The following is a 27,875-nucleotide window of genomic DNA, read 5'->3' as shown; positions in this document are numbered from 1 at the left end:
AATGTATCTAAACCTTTATGGTAAGTTTGTCAAATATTTGAGTGCCTAGAAATACCATATTGGGATGTTAATTTTAAAATTCAAAAAACGCTTCATTTTTCATTCTTCAATGTTGGTCTATAAGAAGATAAGGTGCCGGTGAGGGATAAGTCGCTGTGCTATTGCTAATTAACGAAGGAATAGGCAAAGAAAAAGAGAAAGTTCATGGCATTACAAGGTAACAGAAACCTCTCCATAGAAGCACAAGGAAATGACGTGTTTAGCTCTAAACATGATGATGATGGTCGCTTAAAACGCACAGGTATGTATCTTTACACAAATGCTATACATCAAATCAATGAACATTTGATTTATTAATTTTTGTAATGTTATGGTCATGAAGGAACATGGGTTACTGCGAGTGCTCACATTGTGACTGCTGTTATTGGATCTGGGGTGCTATCTTTGGCATGGGCCGTGTCTCAGTTGGGCTGGATTGCTGGGCCTTCCATTCTGATGGTCTTCTCAGTCATCACTTTCTTCACTTCTTTTCTGCTCACAGATTGTTATAGATACCCTGACCCTGTTCATGGAATGAGAAACCACAACTATATGGAGATGGTGAAGAATATTCTAGGTAATTTCAAATTATAAGGTTTTCTAATACACATTCTTGAGTCTTTCTGCCAATCCTTTACGTCATAGACGAGTAATATTTGATTAAAATGCTCAAACAAGTAATATTTGATACGCACGAATCTTTGAATTTCATTTTCACTCACCTGCTTAAGAGTGTTAGTTGGACATGAAGACAGAGAACAGTGACTAAAATTTTCAGTGGAGTAGTCAAATAATAAAATATTATTAAGAAATAAGTTAATGAAAAAAATAATTATATTTTTTATGATAATTAATATTTAATTTTTATCTGTTAATTATTTTTGTTTGCATTTAATTTTCTACCTCCTAAAACTGTTACAATTTAGTTTATCTATTAATTATTTTCTACTAAAATAATTAAAATTTTAGTATTAGAGATAAGAATGATCTGAAACATTTATTTTTTATATATAAAAATTGAATTGTTTTTGTTTGTATGATATGATGTTAAGCGTTTTTAAAAAAGTGAATGCTTTGAATTTTTTTAATATTAGGTGAAATATAACGTTTTGATCAGTATTTTTTATTAGAAGATAATTTAAAATATATAATTTAATTCATAGAGAATTTAAAAAATAAGAATTGAAGAGTTTTAAGAAAAATGATAGAAAGCCGTTATTGTAGCAATTAAAATAGTCAAGGACTCATTTTCAAAAAAAAAAAAAATTAAAGAAAAGACTATGTAAAATGAGAATCAGAATCCTTCCTCTTCCTATTTTATATGACCAAATAAAAATAATAATAAAAGGTGTGCTTGAATACATAATTTATTTTATTGTTTTAATAATTTTTTAAAGTGATAATTCATGTCATAAATTTAAAAATAAACATTGTTAAGATAAGTTTAAATTGACTTATTTAATAAGTTATAACAAAATATATTAAAATAAGATTACAAAATTACAAGAATCATAAGCTCTTTTAGTGGCTTTTAGAATCAATTGCTTAAGAAAGAATTTTTTTTAAAAAGAACAAGTTCTGTTATTTTTTTGGGTATGTTTTCCTCAAGAAAATGTGCCAATATTATTACAAAAGTTGAACATGACTAACAAATCATGCTGATGGTTGGGTGTAAGAAGATGCACTTTGATCCTAAACAAGAAGAACCAAGTTTGGTTTTTGGTCAGCTGCAAGTATTGTTAACTTGTTAATGCAAGTCATTTTCTTTTGAATTTGAATATTGCATTTTAATCTGTCTCTTTCTCTACAGGAGGAATGCAATACCGGTTTTGTGGATTGGCTCAGTATGGAAATCTTGTTGGAATAAGCATTGGATACACCATCACCGCAACCATTAGCATGGTGTAAGAATCTAATGAATATCCCACCCATTTGTGAAGTGTTGAGAAAGGAAATAATGTTTTTGCATTGTACTGATAGCCAAGCATAAATATGTATTATGATGTATCATTTTTTTTTTAAATGTGTATTTAAGGATACACAATAATAAATTTTTATTATATACTCTTCAACACTAATTGAAATCTATTTGGATCTTGTGTTATTGAAGTGCAAGCACATGTTTATTAGAGATTTTTCCTTGTTTCTTATACAGGGCCATCAAAAGATCCAATTGCTTTCGTAAGTATGGTCACGAGGCGGAATGTCATGAATCAAATTACCCATTTATGATTATCTTTGCGGTCGTACAGATTTTATTAAGCCAAATCCCTGACTTCCATGAACTTTCTGGGCTCTCTGTTGTTGCTGCTGTCATGTCTTTTGGCTATTCTTCCATAGGCATTGGTCTATCCATAGCCAAAATTGCAGGTTTGGCATTGCATTTAGCTAACACAAATTTCTTTAGTTCTTTTGACAAGACTTCTAAATATTTTTTTTTCGTTTTTTTTCATATTTATCCTTTATAAATATTGAATTTTTTAATTTTTTAATGATTAGTATAATAATAAAATTAATTTTAAATAAAATTAGTTGTAATAACTTCACTTATTTTATATAATTTAATTGTAATAATCTTATCAATAGTATGTTGTAGCAAGAAAAAGAAAACCTATAATGAACATTTGATTCATAACATTGAACTAACATGGATTGGAATGTTTTGAATGGTTGAACATAAAAAGGAGGAAACCATGTCAAGACAAGGCTTACAGGGCTCATTGTTGGAGAAGACGTTACAAGCCAGCAGAAGCTATGGAATACTTTTCAAGCAATTGGGAACATAGCTTTTGCATATGCCTTCAGCGTAGTAATTGTTGAGATACAGGCAAGCTATATCAGCAAAATTAGTCCTTTATTCATTTCATACTCTTACAGTGTTGTTGGTTAACATTTACCACTTCTCATCGCTTTTGATGAAAGATAAAACTTGATGTCATTTTTTGTTTCTCAATAGGACACATTAAAATCAAGCCCACCAGAAAATCAAGCCATGAAGAAGGCAACTCTCACTGGAGTCACAATCACCACACTATTTTATATGTCATGTGGGCTTCTAGGCTATGGAGCATTTGGGAACAAGGCACCTGGTAACTTCTTAACAGGATTTGGTTTTTATGAACCATATTGGCTTGTTGACCTTGGCAATGCTTTCATTGTTGTTCATTTGGTTGGCGCCTACCAGGTAAATTTTTTTTTGAACAAAAGTTTCGTACTTAGTTTCACAGGTCAGTTTTGCTGTTAAACATATACGAAAAATTAAATTGAATTTTAGATGTTGATAATTGTTGATCAAATTAGTTTATAATGTTAATAAATCAGTCAATTTTAATTTTAATTTTGATAATTGTGAATTTTGGTATCAAATGTAACATGTTGAGTTGACTCATACCCACCGACATGGGAGCATTAGAGACCAAATTAAATAAAATTTGTCAAAGTTAAGGATTAAATTTTCTCTGCTTTTTTTTAAATGCCAATTTCAGGAAGCCTTTTTAGTAATGATGATAAAATTGACCAGTAATGATAATTTAGAGACCAAATTAAAATATTATTGGTAAAGAAAGGAATGATATTATTTTGCGCTTTTCTGTGTACAGGTATTTGCACAACCCGTTTTTCTTCTTGTGGAAAATTGGTGTGGAAAGCGTTGGGAAGAAAGCAAATTCATGGCAAAAGAATATCCAGTGAGGATTCCAATGGTTGGCATATTCAAAGTGAATGCGTTCAGGGTGATATGGAGGACAGTGTACGTGATATTCACTACGGTGATTGCTATGATACTACCCTTCTTCAACAGCATCGTGGGTTTATTAGGAGCATTTTCATTCTGGCCCTTGACCGTGTATTTTCCAACAGAGATGTACCTGACACAGGCTAAAGTGCCCAAATTTTCTATGATTTGGACAGGGATGAAATTGCTTAGTGGGTTTTGCTTGATTGTCACTCTTATTGCTGCAGCTGGATCAATTCAAGGAATCATCGTAGACCTTAAAACCTATAAGCCATTCAAGTCTATTTAGTGCACTTCTTGCTCCTTTTGTTCAATGAATCGTTTGTGTACTCTCTCGGGATGAACAATCCTTTAGAGCAATGGTTTAGGTCATCATTTGTTGTAATTTGGATAATTTTTAAGTATTTTTATTATACATGTACTTTTTTTATTGATTTCTCTGACGCGTGTGCACCCCTTGTTTTATAAAAAATTTTTTTTGCTTATTTTAACTTTTTTCTATCCATTGTTATAGTACATGTTTGGACCCACAAGATATGTAACCGTTTCTGCTTAAGATTGAGGATGAGAAGAGACCGTTGAGAAGACATCCATAGGTGTCTTCAAAGGGAAGGCAGAGAGTGACATTATGGGGGTGAAAAAGTGGGAAGGAAGAAGAGAGAGGCCGAGAAGAGGAGAGAGTAAGATTTAGCCGTTGAAAGAAGTTAAAGTAAAAATGAAAATTAAAAATTAATGATAAATTATGAAACCCATTTAAGAAATGTGGTACAATAGCCCATCTAAGAAATGACAAATCAGGTCATATATTTGTGAACAGAAGTTAGAACATTAACAATATGAGTAAAAGAGAATCGTTTTATCAAAAAAGGGTAAAAGAAAAAAAAAAGGTAAGTTCGAGACTAACCAAAATCAACATATCCTCATTTGATGACTCATTATTATTATTATTATTAATGTTCTAGACGGTATAAAACCTTTATTTTTCGCCAAGTATATGGGCTACATTTCATCAACAACTTGACCAGGAAAGAGCAATTTAACTTCTGACAGGAAAATGAAGAATTATGAGCAATGCTGCTTCTGATGGACTTTCATTTAGATATATATTATACAAAGCATCTGTGCAAAATGCAAAGGGCATGTAAAGAATTGAGTCAACCATGAATGCAAAATAGATAACATGTTCATCCTGGATGATATTTTACAATGGAACTAAATTAACCAAGGCTAAGTAAACAGAAATTTGATACATGTAACTAGATTCCTAAGTATGTGTAGCTTTGCCTTTAATTTAGCCCAGGTGCTATCTGAGATATCCTTTCATCTTCTAGGAGCGCATAAGGATCCACATATTGTGGAGGTGAAATAGCCATCGTGCTAGCATCATGGACAAAAGTCGGTCCAAAATACTGCAACAGTAACCAAGGTTCAAAGTCAAAGCCTACTCTCAAAAACATCATCTCCTATGTATCCATTACAAACAGACTGAATTCAAAAGTGAGGCAACAATAAAAACAGCATAGGTTAGTGTAAGACCAACAAGCCACAAAGAGGAAATATATTTCCATTGAAGTTTCATTTCTCAACGGGGTAAATCATTTCAAACCAAGAATTACTGCATTATGAGAGTTTCATCAGTATGCCGTGTATATATATATATATATATATATGGAATTTACAACATTGCCTGTGAACCATAACTATTAACATGACAAACTACAGAAAAAGAGATCTTTTATTTTTTTTTAAAAGGAAGCTGAGTATATAGCCTACAGGTTCTAAATTGTCAAGTTTAATAAGTTGTGTTCTGTCCATCAAATTCTTATTCGCTTTAATAACAAACAAGCTAACGGTTTGCGAGGAAAAACATGTTGCCATTGTACGGATAAGATTCCCACTATACTACGTACACTGGTTAACATGTAAACATGTCAAATAGGACAAATAAAAAAAAAATTATGCATAAATCACATTAGTTGCCAGGTAAAGAGCTTACAAAGTAAAGAGCAGAAAAAGATGCAACAGTTATTAGGATCAATGGCCAAAATCCTAAGAAGAATGTTCCTCCAAGAGTCAACAGAAGTTTAGCACGAGGTATCAAGCCCTGAAATGGATGTATAAATAAGTTATTTCAGGTGATTTCACCAAAATAAATAAATTCAATCAGATCTGATTATCAAATCTCGCATCAATACAATACATTATCAGTTCTGATTCAGTGGCATTTTATTCTGCAGAATAGAATAGATGTGACGTACATATTTATCAGTCAAAAGATCATAAATTATGCAGTGCTGCAATTGCTACAAGCTCAAATAGTAACATTGAATGCAAAAGAAAGTGCACCAATTTCTACACCGGTAAGCAGAGAGCCATTGCATACAATAATAGACATCATGTTAATTTCTTAACACATACTTTGTTATAATTACAACAGATTACCTAATGATGTTTTCTCCAAGTTACTAGCACTGATTTCAAACTTGTCTCAAATTTAGGATATATTTGAGTAAACAATTTAATTAAGCATTTATTCAATAAGCTCTAATTAAATAAGGGCTTTTTCATAAACTTGATGGTGAACTGTGAATTTCAATATTTCTTGTCGCCATATATAGCTGAATTTCAATTTTTGTTTTCATTAGTTCACCCTTTGGTCTTTCTCTGTCTTCCCATTCTCCAATCTCTTGTTTTTCATTAATAAAAAACTTTGAATTAGTATTTTTTTCCTTCAACATTAGCTAATGCAGGCATACTACTGTCAACAAAACCTTTGAAACGACATCACGATCGTTTATAGATTATTCAAAGGAAAAAGAATCTTGACAATGAATCCACCTCAAGACCTTCACTGTTCAGTGCCATAGATCGTTCCCTTTGATTGGCCAGACTCCTCTCAACGTTGGTTGAGACAGCATTTCTGTTTGGGAAACCTCCATCTTCTTCATTCACATACACCTCTTCATCATTTCCGTAGTTGCTTTGCTTGTAATCATCGAGCAATGATGTAGGGGACATACCCCTCCTCTTCAATTCCTTCATAAATAATGACTCTGGAGGTTCCTCTCCTGAAAATACCACAAAAAGATTTAGTTAGTCACCTGATGTTCTCTTCAATCATTTGTAGTTATCCACCACGAAATCTAGTTATCATGCCAAAACACAATACAACAAAACCATCAACCCTTATCATACTAAGTAAAGTCAACTACATGGATCACACACAACCCCACGCACCATTAAGCTCAGTCAAAAATAAAATTTTAGAAATATTATCACATACAGTTTTTTTTGCTAACCAACACATGGAAGGCCCAACCGTAAGGGCCTACTTGTCTGTGCTCTTAAGATGATACAATTCAAATGAAAACGAACTGATTAAATTTCATCTAAGGAGTATTTATATTCACGTGCCTATAAAATCTAATGCCTCCCTGACTCTGATATAAAAAGCTATCAATTTTAGCAACTGCTTTCAATTCTGGGTCATGCGTTATTTCACAATGAACAAGCTGAAAGCACAAGAACTCACATCCTACACTCAATTGGCAGAAGAAACAGTTAAAAAAAGGGTTTTAGTAATCTGCAGAGGAAACAGAGAGATATCACAAATATCCATAATCAAACAAACAGAGCTCAGACAATTTCAGTATTTTCTGTATTATTTCAAATTTACAATAATTCTTACTCAAGCAAAAATCATTACAATTCGAAGAGACAATTATTCTTCTGATTGAATGACGCAATCAAACAAAAATTTAAATAAGAAAATAGAAACTTGCCATTGTTTTGGTTCTTGGAATTTTGAGAATCACAGCAGACCCTGAAAGTGGAAGGCTTAGAAGCGTTGAAAGTTTGCAACTTTGTGATCCTTTTGTGGAAATAACAGTGTAGATGGTTATTCCAAGAGGATTTTCTAGGAAAATTGGGTTGGGAAAGGGAAAGGTGAGAGAGGGTAGGTCTCAAAGAAGCCATAACTAACACACACCAAACTTCAAAGAGAGAGACCCAAGTGAACGAAACGGGTTTGGTGGCAGAGAGATTTTCTTCTAGAGAAGTAGCAAGTGGAGCAGAGCCTGCAGCTGCTGGAGAAGTGTAGTTTAGAGTGAGACAACTAACGGTGGCTAATGTGCGCGGGGGGTTGGTCTGTGTTTGTGGCTAGAAAGAACCAACAAGTCGTGGATTTGCGGTTCGAGGCTGCTGACAACAGAGACAAAACAATCATGATTTTTGTTTCTCAAATAGATTTTCTTCACTATTTAATTGTTTACTTATTCTCATAAATTCTAATTCTGTTCCTTCCACGAAAATATGGTAAACTTTTTCCGGTTTTCATGCTATGCGGTTTGTCTTTTTTCGGCAAATTTTGGAAGCATGTTTATCCGCTTTCTCAACGGTAAAATTAAAATAACATGAGAATAAGTAAAAAACCAAACAATGGAAATTGACAATTAATGCGTGTATTTCTCAACAATGAAAAACGAAAATTTGAAACTTTTTACTTTGGAAAATCTTAAAATTTTCTAATATTTAATATTATTTAAAAATGTTAAATAATAATTAAAATAGTTAAAATAATTAAAAAAAATTAGACATAAAAACTCATCGCTTTAATTTAATATCAAAAAGTATAAAATGCATGTCATAATATAAGGAAAACACGTGGCGATAGTTAAAATAACTAAAATATGAATCTCCCTTGAATAGCAATGAAACAGAAAAATATATTTACTTGTAATAATATGAAAGCTCCATTTAGAATTAATAAAGGTAAAATATTTTGTGTTGGTGAAATCAAATCAAATTATAACAAATCTTGTAAAATAAATTATCTTGCAGTTGCTTATGAATGACCCTTTTGTTCTGAAATTTTAACCCCTGAAAATATTAATCATCTTCCACTTTTTCTCAGTTCTTGTTATTTATTGTCGAGGGGGAAGTGTGTAGGATGTTTTTCATGCCCTAGTTAGGCTTAATTTATTCTTACTGTGCTATTGCTTAACTAAATATAGCAGGCAAGAGAAGAGACACGGAGTCATCAGGGGAGATGCTTTTCGTAAGCATTTGAGTTGCGTGTAAGCTGAGGAGCTTGATATTGTAGTATTCTGTTGTTGCTAAAGGCAGGCAACTCCATTCATCTTAATCAAAGTTGATATATCCAATGTAATTGCGACGTATGAGTACTAATAGTGTAAAATGGTTGTTTCATCAAGTGTAAATTCATAATCATCTTTTGAAAATGGTTCTGAATTAAGACAAAACTGGCTAGAGTTCCAAAAATGAATATTTATAAACTTTGTTTTATTAAACAATGACAAGACAGACCTTGTTTGTTTCCTGTTTTTAAGAACCTGTGTTTTTTTAAATTGTTTGATAAGAGTAGTTTATGAAAAATGCTTTAAAAACCAATAACATTTCTTTATTAGTTTTAAAGACTGAAATAAATTTACGTTTTAGGCAAAATTTCTCTAATAAATTAAAAAATATATATTTCTTTACTACTGAAAAGCTCTTTTATTTAAATATTTTAAAATTTTAAGAAATAACCTATTTCTAAATTATAATAGAAGTTTTATTTAATTTTTTATACTAATTCTTTTTTCTCTTATAAATTTTTTTAAAGTATGCCCGAACTGAGCCTTACCTGCTTTGGTTTTCTATTTTCATTTTTTTATAGTCATGTTCTTCCATGTGTTACTATAACTTTTAATTTTTTACTCTCCTTCACTTTGTGTCTTCAGAAAATCGTTTTACAATATAGTTTTTAAAAACTAAAAACCAAAAGTAAATCACACACCTCCTAAGAATAGAATACCCTATCCCAAGCCTAGAAAATACACAGACACGTGTCCTTCAATAATTTTGCAGCGTTGCATTTTAGATAATAGTCTTCACCTGAATTGATTGAAAGGCCATAGGAGTGGCACGAGTTGGAGCAACATCTGAGACCACAAGAACAACATCTCCTTGGCTGATCAATCCTTTAGATTTCATAAGTTGGACAGACTTTGAGGTGTTAGATTCAGCATCATCTGACAAATCAATCAGAAGGGGTACAACACCCCATTGCAAATTCAAAGCCATGCGGGTACTGTCATCATTGGTGAAAGCAAAGATGGGAGGATTTGGGCGGTTGCGTGATAGGAGTGATGCCATGTATCCATGTTTTGTGTATACAAAGATGGCATCCACACCAAGGTTGTTGGCTGCAGACATGCACAAATGAGTAAGTTTTGATAATTACACTTTTGTCACCATGCTAAGCACAATTCATAATAGTAGGATATATGAAGTCTCAAGTTGCAAGAAGAATATGAAGTACCCATTTCAACAGCACAATAGCATATTTGCTCAGTGATGCATTCTGGCAATGATACTCCAAGTTGATGGTGGTTTAAAAGACTCTCTCTGTTTTCCTCCCTACTCCATGATTCCATCCTACTGCTAGTCATGTCCAAGACAGCCAAAGCTTTACGTCCATACGATCCAATAGCTGATTCACCAGACAACATCAAAGCATCGGCATACTGTCGAACAGCTTCAGAAACATCGGCTACCTAATGCATAAAAGTAAATATTTATAAGAGGTAAGTGTATCATTCCAATAGGGAAACTGGAAAAATATCATCATAGATGGGAATTCTGTCCTAGAATGCTATTATTACTTCTCGACTACAATCTAAGATACTGTCCAGTCATCCAAGTTGATAACGATCATTCTGGATGTACAAATTGATTTTACCTCGGCGCGTGTTGGCGTTGGATACTCAACCATTGATTCAAGAAGCTGAGAAGCTACAATCACTGGCTTGTTTAGTTGTCTGCAAACATAAATTATATCCTCTTGGACTGTAGGAATCTGTTCAAGTGGTATTTCGACTCCCAGGTCACCCCGAGCCACCATGATGCCATCAGAAGCTTGCACTATTTCCTCCAGTTTATGAAGCGATTCTAAGCTTTCTATCTTTGCCAAAACTTTTATGGATCTGAAACAATCATATAATTTGTGCTAAAAACAAATTTGAATTAAAGCACTTGCTTATGACACAAGAAGGTTGGTGTTTAAACAAATTGAGTAAATCAACTATCAATTATTATGTTTTTAACACACAACTTCATTATTCCAATACAGCAATGACAGAGAGGAAGCTGACCACCCAAATCAATAGTTCAATCTGTATTTCTTCGATCACAATAGATGCAATTGTAACCTAGGAAATATGGGCTGAAAGTGCCTGTTTCATACAGGATTTAAGAAAAACCCAACGTAAAATGTATTTTTTTTTTACGATTGTTACCTATATAATTGCAGATTACAGATGAAAATATTACACTTCTAGGTTGATAATGACTTGGTTTTACAAGGCCAATTGGCCAGCTCCATCATGATGCAGTCCAAGTGATACACACCAGTGTTGTTATATCAGTTTAAGGGAAAACAAAGAAAAAATCTAGATGTAATGGCTCTGGCGGTATAACCGGTATTACCTACCACATTCCTAGTCACTATCATGACATTTTACACTAAAAATTATACCAACATCTTTTCGTCGGTGTTAAAGGTTACATTATATTGATAAAACCGTATAAATGATTATTTTGTGAATCTGTGCTTGCTTACTTGGTTGACTTGGTAGATAGGTAGTTCTTCAGATCCTTAACAGAGTCAGCATGATTTACAAAGGATAAGGCAAAAAAATCAACTCCCTCAGCTATACCAAAGTCAATGTTGGCCCAATCCTGCGGATAAAAACAATTTGAATTCAGGAGGAGGAATAAAAAACATATAAGAGAAAGATTTTCAATTTATAGTTATTATTCGAATAAATATGCAGACAAAACTTGTATGAATAATTATACTGACATTGTAAAGACAAAAACTGTATACCTTTGTTGATAGAGTGGGGAGCTTGTAATTCCTCCTCACAAGCTTTCCATCTCTCCAGAAGCTAAATTTGGCTCCAGGTAGGAAAAGACCAGCATCTATGCATTTAATCTGCAAGTCATTTCCATTCTTTTCAATGACTTCAAAGCATGCCATTCCACCGTCAATAACAAGTTCGTCACCCACTTCAATATCTGACAGCCATTAATAACTAAGTTCAGTATTCACTTTAATTCATAACACATCAAGCTGCCAAGACTGAAAATCATTGGGAAAGAAAAGGAGGGTTGATTCTTCACTTATTTAGCAAAACATCATCACCTTCAGAAAAACCTTGATAGTTTGCTTGAATGGTGAATGGACGAGAACCCTCAAAATGTTCAGCAGTAAACCGCCAAACCGAATCTTCCTAAGATTGAAATAAAAGAAGACAAATTACAACAGTAAATGGTTCCAACTTCCAAATTCAAATTTGGCTAATCCTAACAAGTGCGACTACAGAGGACTAGCAAGCACAAACAAGCCTTTCACACAATAATAGAAACACATCCGCAGACTATGTTGCCCTGGTACGAGTATCGAGTACCAAACATACTTATACTGATTATTGTATTATTACTAGTCTTTAACCTCATAAAAAATTATTGAAAAGGAATAATCACAATCAAATTTAAATAAAATATTACATTCAAGGTATGCTACTAATTATTTCATTATTTAAAGAAAATTTGCATATTAAAAGATTTCAAGATAAGTCAATGAATGAAGCCATAAAATTCACACATCGAGTATCTCGTACGATATGAATATATTGCCAATTTTGAAGTACCATGTCAATTAACAGAACACGTGCTAAGAACTTACCTCCACTTTAACCGAAGAAGGAGCTCCATGATCAACAACATGAATCTGACTACCTTCAGTGTCAATCATCAGAGAAACACAGAAACCTCTCTCCTCATTCAACTTCTTGATCTTCCTAATGACATCACGGTGCCACTCCATAGTGCCATGGCACATGTTGAGCCTGGCGACATTCATGCCTCCCAAAGCTAAGTTTTCAAGATCCTCCAATGAGCTGCAAGCAGGACCAACAGTGCACACAAGCTTGGTCTTCCTCATCCCCGCAAACCCCTTTACTGTCAACTCTCCCTCTGAAACCACATCCAACCCAAAAGTTTCCTCCAAAACATTACTCTTTGTCTCTTCCACACCCACTTGCACAGCTGCATAAACCTTAACCCCATGATTTCTCTTCCATTTCTCTTTGTTGAAACCAAATCCGACGTTAATGACTGTGCCACCAAAAACCCGATTCTTCAAATCAAGTGGAGGGTTTCCTGCAACACTAGATTGCCTCACAAGACTTAGATCGCTCGCTGAAGCAACCATTGACTTCAAAACCATTGCCAGAAAGAGTGGTTAACAGAGGCTTCTTCCGGGGAAAATCTAGGTGTGAATCTAAATGTGGCACCAAAGTTTTGAGCTTTACGAAGGTTTAGAGGTGGGGTTTAAAGGGTTTTGTTGTAAACTCCGCCCAGTGTTGGATTCTAGTTGCAGAAGTAACCGGGGAGTTTACCACGAAGAAGTAGGTTTGGAGGCGTTGGGATTATTTAATTCAAAGACAAATGCTAGTTGAGCGCCGCATTAGTGTAAAAATATATTATATTATATTATATCAAAGGCAACGCATCAATAAAAATTCTTGTTTATTTTTAAATAATTACATGTATTTAACAAATATACATTTTTTGTGAAGAATTTGAATTCTCTTATGTCTCAGTTTTTTAACTGCTTATATTTTTATATTTTAGTCAATATCTAACAATTTTTCTACAATTTCTAAAAAAATATATTAATTAATAGTCTTGGAATAATGAAATTTTATTTAAAATCCCAATATTGAAGGGGAAATAAAAACGGTGGGACAAGAAAATGTAAACCACATTTCGATAAATACATAAATTCATTGTCGACAAACAGCCAATATTAATTTGGCTTTTGATAATTAGTATCTATGTAATTTAACTCTCAAATCGTCAAAACTATTTCTGATAGATTAGTTATTCTTTGTCAACTTTAACCCAAATTTGATCGAAATCATGTTGAAAAGATTGATTTGTCGTGAAGTTAGGAACTAAATTCCATATAGACTAGCTTTCAAGAATCAAATTAATAGAAGTTGCTTTGTTAAATAAAATCATATATCTACTCTTTTAAAAATTTCAAAAATGACAATTAAATTCAAGTTTAATGGGTATTTATACAAAATACGCACATTGAGTAAGTCTTGACCCATCAAAAAAGTTATTTGGATATTAGTCGAGAATAAATCGTCAATATAAATATTACAGTACTTAATCTTATTCACACATGTATAAGATATTTGTTATATTTATGATTAAAGTTTCAAAGTTTTTAAAATATTTTTCAATGAAATAAATAACTCTACCTGTAATGTTTCTAATCTTAAATTATTTTTTATTACTTTTCGTTTAATTAACATACAGTAATTATTTAAATATTATTAATTTATTATATTTAAATAATATAAAAGGTATACTTTTTAAACCAGTGTTCCATGAAAGGCTTTTTTATATTTCTATGGCTGCATTCCTCTGCTGTCCTCTTGTTTGAGGAGTTCCATTTTCGGTCCAGTTTCATACCGAGTACGTGAATCATTTAATAATATTTTAATTTCATTTATAAAAATATTAAATTATTTAAATAAAATTTATAATTTTAATTGCGTGATTATAAAATTTTAAAAGTTATGAATTAAAGCTAATTAGTATTTATTTTAATAAAAAAAGTGTCTGTAATAATATATAATAATTTTATTAATTTAATTTTAATATATAAGTACATGACACTTATATTATCTACATTAAATTTATCAAAATAAAATAGTTATAAATTTAAGTTTTCATTTTTATACATTTTAAAAATAATTAAGATCATATATAAATAAAAAGTTAAATCAATGAAAATTATAGTTTATATAATGTTATTAATAATTTAAAACGTTGATATAAACTTACGTAAGTGTAATTTCATCTAGAAACTTATATTAACAAAACTATTCTTATATTTTCAAAGTATATTACTTTAAATTTCAAACTTATAATTTATTATTTTGAAAATACATTTAAAAATATTGTAAACATTAAATTGAGTTTATTTGTTTTCATGGCCGAATACAATCCATTTTGTTTGTTTTTCGGCCGCTACAATTAACTGTAATGTTCTTTTTTTTGCCAGAATCAACTCCCAATGTTTAGTAACAACAGGTCATTAAACTGGGCTGGCTGATGAAAAGCCCAATTCAAAGCAGCCATTGGAAAGAATACAATAAAATGTTAAGACATTGTAAGAAAAAAAGTTGGGTTATGCTACTCATATACAACAAATCTTAGGATATAAGAAAGAAGACCATTAAATTAAATAAATGATAGATAGAAATAAAAAAATAAGAAGAGAAATATTGTTCAGTATCTTTAAATTATTCATTAAGAAATTTAAAATATTTATTGATTGGAAAGTGTATAAATGCACTCTTCCTTTGATTTTTAATATTTTTCAACCGGATTTTTAACCAAAAAAAATGCACTTAAAATAATAGTTAGGAGGATCCAATAAAAAAATTAATCTGTATAAAAGAAGTCTTCAAATTTTGTTACAAATGTATCATTTTTTTAAGATATACAGTGTCTGTTTCTGTACAACTATTTTTCTTTTCATGATGTTTCTGCACAACTATTGTGTGCCCCTTTAATATGTCCAGGTATGTGCACCTGATAGATAATAATAATTGAAGCTTCGACGTAGCGAAGTGTTGAAACACATATATAGCAGCACGTGAGCCTTATGCACAAAGTGTATGTAATTTGCAACAGAGCATCTCAAAGGATTTGAACTTTCAATAAAGTTCCCCCCACTTGGCCACATGACACTGACAAGGCAAAATATAAAACTGCAAATTCAGTGCGCTTCTAAGGAAGTTCTACACCTACCTACGCACTGGCCGATAGGATTTTTTATATATAGATATGGATATATACCAACACATGTGGATAAGATAACAATACCATTTGCATTTTTGTATGAATTGTTGCATATGATATGAGTGTGAAGTTTCCGCAGGCCTAAAGAAACTGGTGACGTTGTCATATTTTTCCCATTCGCAGGAAGACCTTGTTGTGTCAATAGACCACGCGACATCGTCGACAAATAAAACATGGCATGGTGTTTAGTTTTATAAATTTATAAACTATGACGATAATATTATAACAACTAAAACGAGAAGATTCAAAGGTGAAATTGAGATGATCCAAGGTATAATGAAGCATAAATTATATATACATGAATCATGTTGCAAATTAATCTACGATTATTTGGTTTTACTGCTTTGGCTAGTAGCATCTATGTCTTGTGTAAAGACAAATATGGCCTAAGTTTTTGGATGACCATTTAGTTGATACAAATGCTAGCTATCAATATTCTGTACAGGCAACATGCAGTTTCAAATTATATCTTACGAGACGTGACGAGCAAGATGCTACTTAAAGAACTAATTCCAATTGCGAATATACATTCATCCCTATTTCTGTTGAGTTTAGTTTTAGTTTCGCAAGTCTTACAATGTTGAAAGCCACGATGGTGAATAAATTCATCATAAATTATTAAATAAACATTGAGGTGAATCTTTTCATCACTTTCAAACCTAATTCATCATGCAGCCGTGATAATTAACAATTTCATGACACTGGTCATTTACTCAGAAACTAATTTTGTTAATGTGAAAGAACTATATAATACTTGTTTTTCTCAAAATCATTGAAGTCTTCTACAGTTTTTTTATGTGGATAATTTGGTGGGAATCACAGAATCCAAAGCTCCAATTAATCAGGCATCAGCTATGATTCATCGCATCTCAATCAACACAAACGACAAGGGTCAAAGCAAAGGAGGTCTAAAATGCTTGCAAGTGTGCAGCTCCTTGGACTAATGTAAGGTCACGAGGGATTCAAACTCATCCAAAAGCCAGATTTTATAATTGGGTATAGTGCATTGATGTCACATGCCATGCAACAGTTTGATACAATACTATTTTAAATAATAAGAACAAAGTGGATGACGGAATTTGAGCAAAAAGTATATGCTGATAAGTCAACCGATAAATAGGATAAATTTGGAGCATGTGAGGAATATGAATCACGTTGCTGCTTTTATCTTTCCGTCAAAAAGAACAAAGGATGTGATATTGATGCAACTATTTTACTATGAGATCTCCAAAAGGCTAGAACAGTTAGTCAATTTGGAATAGTGTTTGAACATACTTAAAAATCGTATCAATGCAAAAGTTATATTAATAATATTAAATAAATGTAAATTTGTAATGGATCAAATGCAAATCCAAACTCACCTGAATATGTAAATTATTAATGAAGTGAATGATCAATACAGCTAACCGAGAGTTATTGTATGAGCAACCTTGGGTACTAAAATTCAATTTATATCTCTTTCAAGGACAAGGCAATTAATGTCATTAGGTGTATACATCTCTTAGCTCAAAATAGGTAGGTTTGAAAACATAAAATCAAGAAGATTGCAAATCTCCTGTAGTGCCATCAGTCCTATGTGGAACTTCGATTAAAAGAAAATCCCAAAAGAAGAAATAAAAAAATAATAATTATATCATCGTGAAAGAATTGACTTGATGTTGAACTTAAGCACGTATATTTAGGGGGCGCTTTTACAAGGCCCGATTAGTTACCACCTTATTTTAATTAGATGGCGTAACATCACAAATCCTATACTCTGAATGTCAATTTGTGGTGGGCAATGAAGAGTTTGGCCCCCAAATCTCGCATTAACTTGGTTCAACTTTAAGCATATTCTCAGACTCTCTGCAATATTCTTCATTGCTGGCATATGAAAAATGAACATTAACTAGAGGTAGGTAAATGACATTTGAACCTACCATCGAATATGTAAATCAGCTGGCATAGATAGAGCTGTTTTATTTTAATTAGTAAATTTGAATTGGAACTCTTTAAAAAATTAAAATTTAATAAAAAAAACTTTATAACTTATAATAATTTTATCTACTACGAATCAACTTATTTAAATATTTAATGTGGTATCAGATTACAGATCATAGACAAACTAAAAGTCATTTAAACAACATGAAAATATTTCATTAAAATTTAGTAGGAAAATCCTATCATCTATGATTATTTAATCTACTTCGAATCAAATTATTTAAATATTTAATGCGATATCTGATTACAGGTCATAACAAACTAAAGTCATTTAAACCCCATAAAAAATAGGCTAGTTGCCCACTTTAGTTGGGATCATTTTAATTTATGGAAAGGTAGAACCGTGGAAAAAAAAGAGACAGTGACTATTTGGACAAAACATTTACTGTGAAGCTTCATTATGGTAACTGAAATGATATCTCCGATCCTAAAATAATACAATTCATAAGGATCATTAATTTACGGATTACCTGGAGTTTAAAAATGAATTGTAGGAAAATACCATTAAATTTTAGTACTCAATGTGATACTCATAAATTGAGTAGATATTCTATACCATCTAAATTAACGATTGTATTTTTTTTAATATGTTAAAGATGAAAAGATATTAACATATTTTTTTAATTATATCATTACCACTATTATCTATTCATATAAAATTAACGGTCAAAATTATTCTAGCGTATAAAAAAAGTTATCAAACTTTCTCATTTATTCAAAGTATCATAGATTTTATCTTAAATTTTATTCATATTTTTTTAATTTTATATTATTATTCTATGTAAAAGGAAAATATCATATGATCAAAATTCTCTATTTTCAGTAGCAGAGACACTTTTTTTTTTCTTCTGGTAAACAGGACTACATACGAGGGGTAGAGATGCATGCATGCAATACAAACTAAAAGCTTTAGTAAAGAAGAAATGTCCGTGTAAGAGACTAAGAGGTATCAAATGCTTATAATAAGTGAAATTTATATTTCGCGCAAAGTATATTGGGTATAGAGCTTAAATGTTTATAAAGGTAGTGTTTTGTTACTACAAAATAATTAAGAAAATTCACATTTTCATTTTTCTTTATAAAATTTACTTTGATAATGAGATATCAAGATTCAATTTTCCTCTATCTGCACTCTTGTGATGAGTTTTGACCAATGATACCATTCATAATACATTTAATGAGAATTTGTGTGCTTTCTCAGTGCCAAATACCGCGTTCCAATGCGCTTTTGACAAACGGACTTTGCTCTTTATTCTTTTTAGTATGCAGTGGCGTTAAAATAAATTCAAAACAAACAAACAGTTAATTTTACACAATATCCAAAAATGTGACCATGCATTTAAGTTATATTAAGTGTTCGATAAACTAAAGCTTAGAAAGATAAAACTGGTTCTTATGGTCATCTCTCAAATCTAAAACCATGGGAGAGGAAATATGTATATTCGCGCGGTAGTGTAGCTGCTCTCTGAATATTTGTTTTTTCTTGTTTTTTTTAGCATTTTCCATGATATATATATATATATATATATATATATATTTATTTATTTAATAACCTTTTGCATGGTGTGAAATGCTCTAGATAATCTCCTTTTATCTTAAAATTATCTGCATAATTAAAATGGAATGTTTATTATTTTTCACTACTCTAAAAAATATATTCATCACTTTGACATGTTTTTATAATTAAGAAAATGTTACAAATTTTATTCAACTTTTATAATAAAGTTAATCAATTTATAACAAATATTGATTATATATTTAATAGATAATTAAAATAATGTTTTTAATCCTAACCGATTTTAAGTACGGGAACTTAAAATGGACCCACTTTACTAAAAATTATAAAACAAAGACATTTTTTATTATTATAATAAATTTCACTCTTTTAAAATTAGACTTTATCTATTATAAAAAAAGACACTTTTAATAATGACAAAGATAACATGGATAAGATAAAAGATTACCCTGCTTTCTTACCAAATACCATGAATCCCATTTGGCAAAACAAGAAAAAGAAAAATAATCATATACCCCACTCCCAAAAGTCCCAACCCCATAGAGCAGGTGTTTATAATCGTTTGACTTCTACGGAGTAGGCCAACCAACAATTCAATTAAATAAATAATATTTTAATACTCATTTAAAAATATATAAAAATTTAATACATTAATAAGATTAAATATTATAATTTTTAATAAGATTTAATTATTTATTAATGCTTTTTATTATCAACCTTACGTTACAAAAAATACTAAACAAACAAACAAATATGACAGACAAAGGGTAAAACTGAGAAAGGATAAAGGGGGAGGAGTTTCATTTCAACAACCTTGGCACTATCACAGCACTGTATTATATTAAATTATATATAATATATAGATATGCTTCTCATTTCACTCACTCCATTCTTTCACAATTACACCCAAATCCAATCTTTCTCTTCTTCTTCTGCAAACTGAATATTCCTCTTCCCATACACACATTTCTCTCTAGGCCTCCTCTATTCTTTTTCCATCGTTTTCCTCCTCTGTTCCTTCTTGTGCGATTCGCAGATTTCGTTTCCGTTTTGATTTCGAGATTGAGAACTCCGCCGCGGGAAAATTGAAGCAAAGAAGGGGAAAAGATTTGATCTTTGAATCAAGGGGTTTGTGGCGGGTGCCAGGATGAGGCTTGACGGAGAAATCTCAAGCGGAGAAGAAGAAGAGAAACAAGCCGGAACGACCCCGTTTTCGGGGCAGAAGGTGGTGGTTGGTTACGCCTTAACGTCGAAGAAGAAGAAGAGCTTTCTTCAACCAAGCTTCACTGCCCTTGCACGGTATTATTTGCTTTTCACCTTCATCTGCATGCATATTCATGTTCTCAATTTCCACAAATGGGTTTTCCAAAGCAAGGGACTTTTTTCTTTTGTTTTGTTTCTTTTTCTTATTTTGATCTTTTCATTTGTTTCGTGTTTTGCTTCTTTAGCGTTAAAGCGCCTTTTGCAGTGGTGGGGTTCAACGCCACACGTCGTGTCTTTGTCTGTGTTGTATGTAATGTTTGAGCAATTTTGCACCATGTCTAATGGCTATCACTTTCGTCAGTCGAACCCGGGCAACTGTGTTTTTTTTTTCCCTTTTGTTTTCTTTCTAAATTTCTTTTGAACTTAACGATTTTGCTGCTTGGTATATGATATCTTGGTCTTTTCTCAGTTCTAATTTAAATAAGAATATTCCAACATTTATGCCCTACTTCCTTTGGATTTTTCCACACTGACAACCCAAGGTCAAACCTTAGTACATTGTTCTTTATTCATAATTTAAGTTAATTTACTTTGCTTCTCTGGAATGTCAAATTTACATTATTGTCCACCAATGTTGTCTGTTCACTGAAAAGACTGATGCCAACTGGGCATCTGCATTAGAGGAAATATAATTTGTCTGTTATTCCATTCAACATTACATTAAATGTAATCTTTATCAATTCTACCATGAATTATTGATTATTTATGTGTAAAAATTGAACAACAATAAAAGTATAATTTCATTGTTATTATTTTTGTATATTTCAAGAGTGTTAATCTTGACAATATATCAACGAAGTGCTAAGCAATTGCTGTATGCTTTTTTTGATAAAATTATCCTGTAAAAAATTATGTAAAGGTGTATGAGTAATATTGACTTACACCAGTATAATCAGAAGCCTTCTCATAATTTAAAGTTTCTGTCATATAGATTATATTTTATAAAATTTAAATTGACCGAAGAATTTTTTAGCACTTCATTGATTTACATCAAGATTAGCTTGATTTATAGTTAAAAAAAAATATATATGAAAATATAAACAAGTTGCAATACGAGTTAATCTTGACCATTTAATCTTGCTTGAACAGTCAAGATTAGTTTTAAGTAAAACCAATTTTGACCATTCATATGGTGTGCATATATACACATATTATTACTCTGAAATAAATGGCTGGCAAAATATTTCTTGAAAAAAATCTTCGAACAACTATATTTTGTGAGTCACCTTGACACTCTCAATAGGAATGCTTAAAAATCATGTATAATGCAGGAACAAGGGGATATACTTTGTCGCCATTGATCTAAACAAGCCATTACCCGAACAAGGTCCTTTTGATATTATCTTGCACAAGGTTTGTGTGACATTTCTTTCAGCATTTTATCATTATTGACATTTGAAATTCTTCGTAAGTGTCTGCCTTTTTTTTTTAGATTTCATTTTTGGTTTTGCTGAATTTCTGGCTCAGTGACCGGTTATTAGCATTTTAAGATTTACTTCTGTTTCCTTCTCTATTATAACCTTTCTGGCTATTTGTTTTTTCCAGATGTCAGGGGAGGACTGGCGTGAGATTATTGAGGTTTGTGAACTCCAGACACTTCCATCTACTTTCACATTGTGGTGGCAATGTTGTGTTGCTTTAATAATACAGATTCATGGCATTGCATGAAAATTGTTAGTACCCTTAGTCTAGGACTTAAGTATGAAATGGCGGTGATGGGCTGGACAACCCAAATCTTCTGGATTCTTAAAAACTTATTATTGTCTGACATAATTTGCAGAGTTCATGCTCTCCTCATCATGAATCATGATCAGATAGTTGAAATCAGTCCCCAAGTGTTCAAACAAGTGAGGATTTACTTCTGTGATTAATGTAAATAATTTGGTTAGGCATGGCTGGAGTTTGTTGCACAAAGAACAAATTATTATTTCTCTCTATTATTTGGTTCATTGCTTCTTAGACGAAAGTGTTGTTTCTGTTATACTTTTGATAGTGAATATTACAGTATTATGGCATGGAGATCAAATTTCTTTAAGTTCAAGGCTAGCTGAGCTTATAGGTTAGAAGGCAATGATGCTACACCCCAAAACGCAACCGTGTCTGGTAATGTAATAATATAAAAATTTTCCAGATAAATATAACGATACCAGCTTAGAAGAGTTGAGTTGAGAAGTTTTCTGACAGTTGGTTTAATAATACATTAAGTGCAGGAGAAGTCTAGTTAAATTCTTTCACCAATTTGACTTTATGAAAATTTTATCTTTTGTTTCTTTCATCTCCTAAAACTGGTTTGCTTGACAGTTTAATGAGATGATAAATTACAATATTGGTCTTCTTCTGCTAAAATGATTAGAGCTGGCTGACAATATGTAATTGGTGATTGTTTCATACTTTCTAGATGGTATGTAAAGTATGTATTTTGTGGGGCTAATTTGACCTTTTCTTCCTCTCTTATTTTTGAAGGATTATAGGCAAAAACATCCAGAGGTAGCAGTCCTTGACCCTCCGGATGCAATTGAACATTTACACAACCGCCAATCCATGCTGCAAGATGTGGTGGATCTAAACTTATCTGACTGCCATGGTAACTTGTTTACTTCAATTTACTAGAACAACAAAAATTAAAACTCCCCATATGAAAGTTTCAGGATAGTACATGAATCTTTATTCAGAAGTACTAGAATCATCAGCATACATCTTGCTCTTGTATTGAGCTACTCATTCAACTATTTTTTATTTTTATGGAATGTTAGAAGAATGCATTGGCTTTTCAATTTCTTAACTTGAATCTGTATTTCATGCATGGTAAACTAGGCTTCTGCAATACCAGTATCTGCATCTATATATTAATTACTGTTGTTTTCAGGTAAGATTGGCATTCCACGTCAGTTAGTTATTACAAAAGAGAAAGACCCATCTACTATCCCTTATGAAGTCGCTAAAGCAGAGATGAAGTTGCCATTAGGTATGTATCTTTGTCTAATCTTCTGCACTCAGTCAACCTCTGCATTGATGGGTATATTTGAGTGCGCTCCAAAGAACCTTGTTTGTATCTGTTGTATTTGTTTTTCTAGCGAAAGATTGTGTTAGGTTGTTTAAGATATACTGCCGTCTCAATTGTTGTGTGTAGATACGTGTATATTAAAATTATTCCCTTTTTTTTTTGGTTAATTTTCAGTTGCAAAACCACTAGTTGTGGATGGCAGTGCAAAGTCACATGAACTATTTCTTGCTTATGATGAATTCTCTCTTTCAGAGCTTGAACCTCCACTGGTTCTACAAGAGTTTGTTAATCATGGTTTGTGAACTAATCCATATAACATGATCTTTTTGTGTTCAATTTTTGCTGTTATCGAACCTCTTTCTTTTCTTTTTGTGTTTTATTCGTTTTGGGACTTGACAATGCAGGTGGTCTTCTCTTTAAGATTTATATTGTTGGGGAAACCATAAAGGTTGTGAAGCGTTTCTCTCTTCCTAATATCAGTAAACTGGAGCTATCAAAAGTTGCAGGTGTATTCCGTTTCCCAAGAGTTTCATGTGCGGCAGCTTCCGCAGATGACACCGATCTAGATCCTAATGTTGCCGGTGAGACTCGGAAAACTTCCCTTTCTTGAGGCTTTGTATGTAGTTACGTGATTTGTGCGAGTACATGCTACAAATTGCTTTGGTGTAAATGGCTGGAATTAGTGCCTCATTTCAACTTATTGACACTTTGTAACAGAACATCCACCAAGACCTTTGTTGGAGAGGCTTGCGAGTGAGCTCCGCCATAGATTGGTATTTATTATTATTATTTCTTTTGTTACTTTCTTTTGCATTCATTTTTTTTCATATTCAGATGATATACTAAAACTAAGTTGCACACCATCTCCAGGGACTCCGCATGTTCAACATAGATATGATTCGGGAATATGGAACCAAGGATGTGTTTTACGTCATTGATATCAACTACTTTCCTGGCAAGTACAACAGTACAACTTACTATGATTGCATGTTAGTGCATAAATTGTGTCGTAGACATTCTCTTAAATGTGTTTCTTGGTTTTATGTGCTGCAGGTTATGGAAAAATGCCAGGCTATGAGCACGTATTTACCGATTTTCTACTTAGCCTAGTGCAGAACAAGTGTAATAAGAGACTTCCTACTTAAAATAAAAGGAAAGTTAGTGGATCCATTGAGCAGGTTCTGGCTTTCTTGAAAATTTATACCCCTTACAATGTCAATGATGAACCCACCAAAATGTTCTAAATGGTTGAAAGATGGCTCTCTCCAATCTCTCATTGTCTCACTCTTGTAAGTTACATATATATATATATATATATATGCTCCCTCATCCATTAATGCAAATTTTGGCGATGCTAAATAACTACAAAGATCTAAATATCTTTTGTAGAAATTCCGAATGGCTTGAATATTACCTTTATAGAATTTTTATTTTATTGCGTTAAAATGTTCCTATACTTGCACCATATCATGCTGCAACTGCAAGACCAACAGACCATGCAATTGATATTTGACAAATTGTAACACTTCTATTGTATATTCTTGAGGTAGAACTAATAGCGAACAGTAAAATGTCATTAAATAAAACTAAAAAAAATGAGTAATAAAATTTATAATTTTAGTTATATTCATAAGAAAAATATATTTAACTTTAATTAATATTATATGTCATTAAATATGACTATAACTTAAGTATTTTGGTGCTCCTGTGTTACATAATTTGTGTAAACATTTTATATTTTTATTGTTTTGTAATGAATCATAAAGATTCATTTGCATTATACCTTCCCCAAGCTGAAGTTTTTGTTTTTTCAGTCTGAAAACTAACGTCATTGGTCAAACGTGACGGGCCGCAACGCATTCAGGGCTTCAAGCCCACTGGCCCAGATATTCTGTGGGTTAGTTGGGCTTTAATATTTTATTGAAACTCTTAAATTTAAGATTAAATCATTTAATAAAAATGTTAGATATAATTTATATTGATTTAATTTAATTTAATTTAATTTAATTTCTATTGATATATGTGTAATTTAATTTGGATGCAATTTTTGTAAAATTTTTTACATCGATAGCCAAAATAAAAAAAACATATTGATGATTTTTTTATATATTTTTATTACAAAAATCAATTTCTTTTTTACTAGTATAACATTTTATGATTGGATTATTCTGTTATTGTATTCAAATTAAATTATATTAATATATAAAGCTAAAAATTTAATTTCCATCATTAATATAACTTAATTTACACAGTCATTATAAATTATTATATAAGTAATAATTATTTTTTAATAATTAATATAAATAAATCATATTCATAATATATTTAATTTAAAATGTTTATATTGACTATTTATTAAAATTATACTCATTATTTAAAATTTTATTGTTGATTTAAGTTCCCAAATAATTTATATAACCTTTTATTTTATTTTACGCTATGTACTAAATCTCTTATTTTAAAGGAGTTATATATCTCCGACAGATATCATAGAATTAATGTTTTTTTGTGCACTGCATAAATTTCTAAATTCGAAAAAATACAAGTAACTGTAAATTAGAGAGAATAATAATAATTTTATTAATAGTAATAAATATTTTATTATACAAAATAAAATTAAAAAAAAAGATAAAATTTTAAATTTCAAATCATGACATGATTAAAAAAATACTTTTCCATTTTTATTGATACAGCATATCAAAATTTAAAAATAATGTTAAATTAAGATTATATATATATATATATATATATATATATATATATATATAATAAGTTCAATTGATCTAAGGAAGAAATATAGATTTAATTAGATAAGTATGTCAATATTAGTATTTAAATCCAATTAAATTTTAAATTAAAATAGAAAAATAACATTTATAAGGAATAAAAATAAATATTGATTGTTAGAATCCTCTGGCATAATGAGAATGTAAATAATTCTTAAAAATAATATTATTCAATAATAAAAATTTAAACTTAATATATAGAAATGGATTATATATTTAAATAAATAATATTTTTTAGGTATAAATACATTTATTTGATACAATATATAAACAATAAATCAGAAAATTAAATAATTTTAATGTACAAAATTTTACACTAGGTATTATAAAATGTACTAGTATAATTTTGGAAATAATTATGGCAAAAATTATTTATTTTAGTTTTATAAAATATTATGATCAAATAATAGTATAAACAAAAATTACATTATTGATAAATTCTAATAGATTCGTTTATTATAGAAAATTAACTTTTGAATTTTTTTAAAGTTCAAAATTTATATTTAGAATGCATTAAAATGAAATAAATTCATTTTTTTTATTTTACTTAAATTTGGAAAAATATTACAAAAATAAGGATATGAATTTAAAGTTAAAATTCAATCCAACTTATTCAAATTCAACCAATTATTTAAATAATTTTCTAAATGCAGACAAATGAAATTACAATAATTTCAATATCAAATCATTTTATTTAATGATTTTCTAAATACAAAATAACATTTATGGATTATATTTTAATTCTATAATTTTCCAAAATAAAATCTGTAGAATATTTATTGTTTAGACTGAAGCTCAAGATTATAACTTAAACTGGAACAATGAAACTAGTTGATTTACTCAATGATTGATAACAATAACTATAGAATCTGATTCATCATTAATATGGAGAATTTACAATTAGATATAGTTAATTTTGAGGAAATTTTTTTAGTGATATTATTACTGAAAAATATATTGACCTTTGAAAGAATTAATTTTTTATTTTAAAAAATAAATAAATGCACAGTATATAAGGTTAAACACAATTAAATCGAATGAACAACGCTAATTTACAAGAGAAGCTCGTTAAGCTTTCGCTTTTCTGTTTTCCCTCATACTCAAACAATAATCACTAATTTTCATTTCTATCTAATCCTTAACAGTGAAAAAGCTTGAAACGTAAGTTCAAATAACAAACAACTCAATCAAAGACAAAAGACAGAAAAAGTCACAAGATAATGCACCAAGATTCTTTTGCAAAAGCTCTTGTACAAGTTTCTTCTCTCAGTTCCACTTCCTCACATCAAATAGGGCTACCATTAACTCAGTTACTGTTTAATCTTAATACGTACAAAAAATGCAAACAGATATCTAAGACGATAAACAGTAGAATCTCGATCCACTGATAACATAAGATCTAATATTGTCTTTAAAAAAACAAAAGTCATTAGTCTTTATTTTTTTTCATGAAACATGCTAGTTCTTCCATTAAAATTGACTATAATATTTTTTAGGAACTATTTTGGTTTTTTTAAAGCTTTTTAAAAATTATTTTATATGATGAAAACTATATATGCCATCTTAACTAATTAATAGCTTATTAAATAATAATAATAATAAACA

General features: G+C 30.7%; 4 protein-coding genes across 7 annotated transcripts; 2 read left to right on the top strand and 2 right to left on the bottom strand.

Annotated features, from left to right (window-relative positions):
- Positions 1 to 204: 204 nt before the first annotated feature.
- On the top strand, positions 205 to 4,061 carry LOC113871861 (amino acid permease 6-like). The gene is made up of 7 exons (XM_027508954.1): positions 205 to 301; positions 383 to 616; positions 1,850 to 1,943; positions 2,195 to 2,409; positions 2,724 to 2,866; positions 2,996 to 3,223; positions 3,639 to 4,061. Exons 1-7 carry the CDS (start codon positions 205 to 207, stop codon positions 4,059 to 4,061), a joined length of 1,434 nt encoding a protein of 477 aa, XP_027364755.1.
- A 731-nt stretch (positions 4,062 to 4,792) lies between these two features.
- LOC113872624 lies at positions 4,793 to 8,006 on the bottom strand. 2 transcript variants are annotated; one of them, XM_027510322.1, is made up of 5 exons: positions 7,555 to 7,991; positions 6,611 to 6,840; positions 5,769 to 5,876; positions 5,051 to 5,181; positions 4,793 to 4,891 (listed from the first exon to the last, which is right to left on the bottom strand). In XM_027510322.1, the coding sequence occupies exons 1-4, from the start codon at positions 7,745 to 7,747 to the stop codon at positions 5,059 to 5,061; spliced, it is 654 nt and encodes a 217-aa protein (XP_027366123.1). In that variant the 5' UTR covers positions 7,748 to 7,991; the 3' UTR covers positions 4,793 to 4,891; positions 5,051 to 5,058. The 2 variants fall into 2 exon arrangements, with proteins under 2 accessions (XP_027366123.1, XP_027366122.1); XM_027510321.1 differs by having other exon boundaries at positions 4,844 to 5,181; positions 7,555 to 8,006.
- Positions 8,007 to 9,429: 1,423 nt separating this feature from the next.
- LOC113872564 (pyruvate kinase isozyme A, chloroplastic-like) lies at positions 9,430 to 13,283 on the bottom strand. Its single transcript, XM_027510202.1, has 7 exons — positions 12,522 to 13,283; positions 11,979 to 12,066; positions 11,661 to 11,851; positions 11,394 to 11,512; positions 10,515 to 10,758; positions 10,095 to 10,329; positions 9,430 to 9,978 (listed from the first exon to the last, which is right to left on the bottom strand). The coding sequence occupies exons 1-7, from the start codon at positions 13,062 to 13,064 to the stop codon at positions 9,650 to 9,652; spliced, it is 1,749 nt and encodes a 582-aa protein (XP_027366003.1). The 5' UTR covers positions 13,065 to 13,283; the 3' UTR covers positions 9,430 to 9,649.
- A 6,817-nt stretch (positions 13,284 to 20,100) lies between these two features.
- LOC113872970 (inositol-tetrakisphosphate 1-kinase 3-like) lies at positions 20,101 to 24,893 on the top strand. 3 transcript variants are annotated; one of them, XM_027510890.1, is made up of 10 exons: positions 20,101 to 20,516; positions 21,752 to 21,833; positions 22,026 to 22,058; positions 22,944 to 23,064; positions 23,347 to 23,445; positions 23,659 to 23,778; positions 23,889 to 24,065; positions 24,202 to 24,257; positions 24,355 to 24,439; positions 24,538 to 24,893. In XM_027510890.1, exons 1-10 carry the CDS (start codon positions 20,365 to 20,367, stop codon positions 24,627 to 24,629), a joined length of 1,017 nt encoding a protein of 338 aa, XP_027366691.1. In that variant the 5' UTR covers positions 20,101 to 20,364; the 3' UTR covers positions 24,630 to 24,893. The 3 variants fall into 3 exon arrangements, with proteins under 3 accessions (XP_027366691.1, XP_027366692.1, XP_027366693.1); XM_027510891.1 differs by lacking the exon at positions 20,101 to 20,516 and adding an exon at positions 22,261 to 22,327 and having other exon boundaries at positions 21,751 to 21,833; positions 24,538 to 24,686; XM_027510892.1 differs by lacking the exons at positions 20,101 to 20,516; positions 21,752 to 21,833 and adding an exon at positions 22,261 to 22,327 and having other exon boundaries at positions 22,042 to 22,058; positions 22,952 to 23,064; positions 24,538 to 24,686.
- Positions 24,894 to 27,875: the final 2,982 nt, after the last annotated feature.

Source organism: Abrus precatorius, unplaced genomic scaffold (assembly GCF_003935025.1).
Source record: "Abrus precatorius isolate BTA unplaced genomic scaffold, Abrus_2018 Scaffold7, whole genome shotgun sequence".
NCBI classification, from domain to species: domain Eukaryota; kingdom Viridiplantae; phylum Streptophyta; class Magnoliopsida; order Fabales; family Fabaceae; genus Abrus; species Abrus precatorius.
The sequence above is the reverse complement of the archived record's forward strand: the minus strand, read 5'-3'. Positions and strand labels throughout refer to the sequence as shown.

Coding starts and splice junctions, on each gene's coding strand:
- LOC113871861 (XM_027508954.1), top strand. CDS start 205: ATGGCATTACAAGGTAACAGAAACCTCTCCATAGAAGCACAAGGAAAT. Junction 2,410..2,723: donor ATCCATAGCCAAAATTGCAG/GTTTGGCATTGC, acceptor GAACATAAAAAG/GAGGAAACCATGTCAAGACA. Junction 3,224..3,638: donor ATTTGGTTGGCGCCTACCAG/GTAAATTTTTTT, acceptor TTCTGTGTACAG/GTATTTGCACAACCCGTTTT.
- LOC113872624 (XM_027510321.1), bottom strand. CDS start 7,747: ATGGCTTCTTTGAGACCTACCCTCTCTCACCTTTCCCTTTCCCAACCC. Junction 5,877..6,610: donor TGAACAGTGAAGGTCTTGAG/GTGGATTCATTG, acceptor CATCCATTTCAG/GGCTTGATACCTCGTGCTAA. Junction 5,182..5,768: donor CTTTTTCTGCTCTTTACTTT/GTAAGCTCTTTA, acceptor TTACTGTTGCAG/TATTTTGGACCGACTTTTGT.
- LOC113872564 (XM_027510202.1), bottom strand. CDS start 13,064: ATGGTTTTGAAGTCAATGGTTGCTTCAGCGAGCGATCTAAGTCTTGTG. Junction 11,852..11,978: donor CTATCAAGGTTTTTCTGAAG/GTGATGATGTTT, acceptor AATGGCTGTCAG/ATATTGAAGTGGGTGACGAA. Junction 11,513..11,660: donor TCCCCACTCTATCAACAAAG/GTATACAGTTTT, acceptor TTTTATCCGCAG/GATTGGGCCAACATTGACTT.
- LOC113872970 (XM_027510890.1), top strand. CDS start 20,365: ATGAGGCTTGACGGAGAAATCTCAAGCGGAGAAGAAGAAGAGAAACAA. Junction 21,834..22,025: donor TTGATATTATCTTGCACAAG/GTTTGTGTGACA, acceptor TGTTTTTTCCAG/ATGTCAGGGGAGGACTGGCG. Junction 24,440..24,537: donor TGATATCAACTACTTTCCTG/GCAAGTACAACA, acceptor TATGTGCTGCAG/GTTATGGAAAAATGCCAGGC.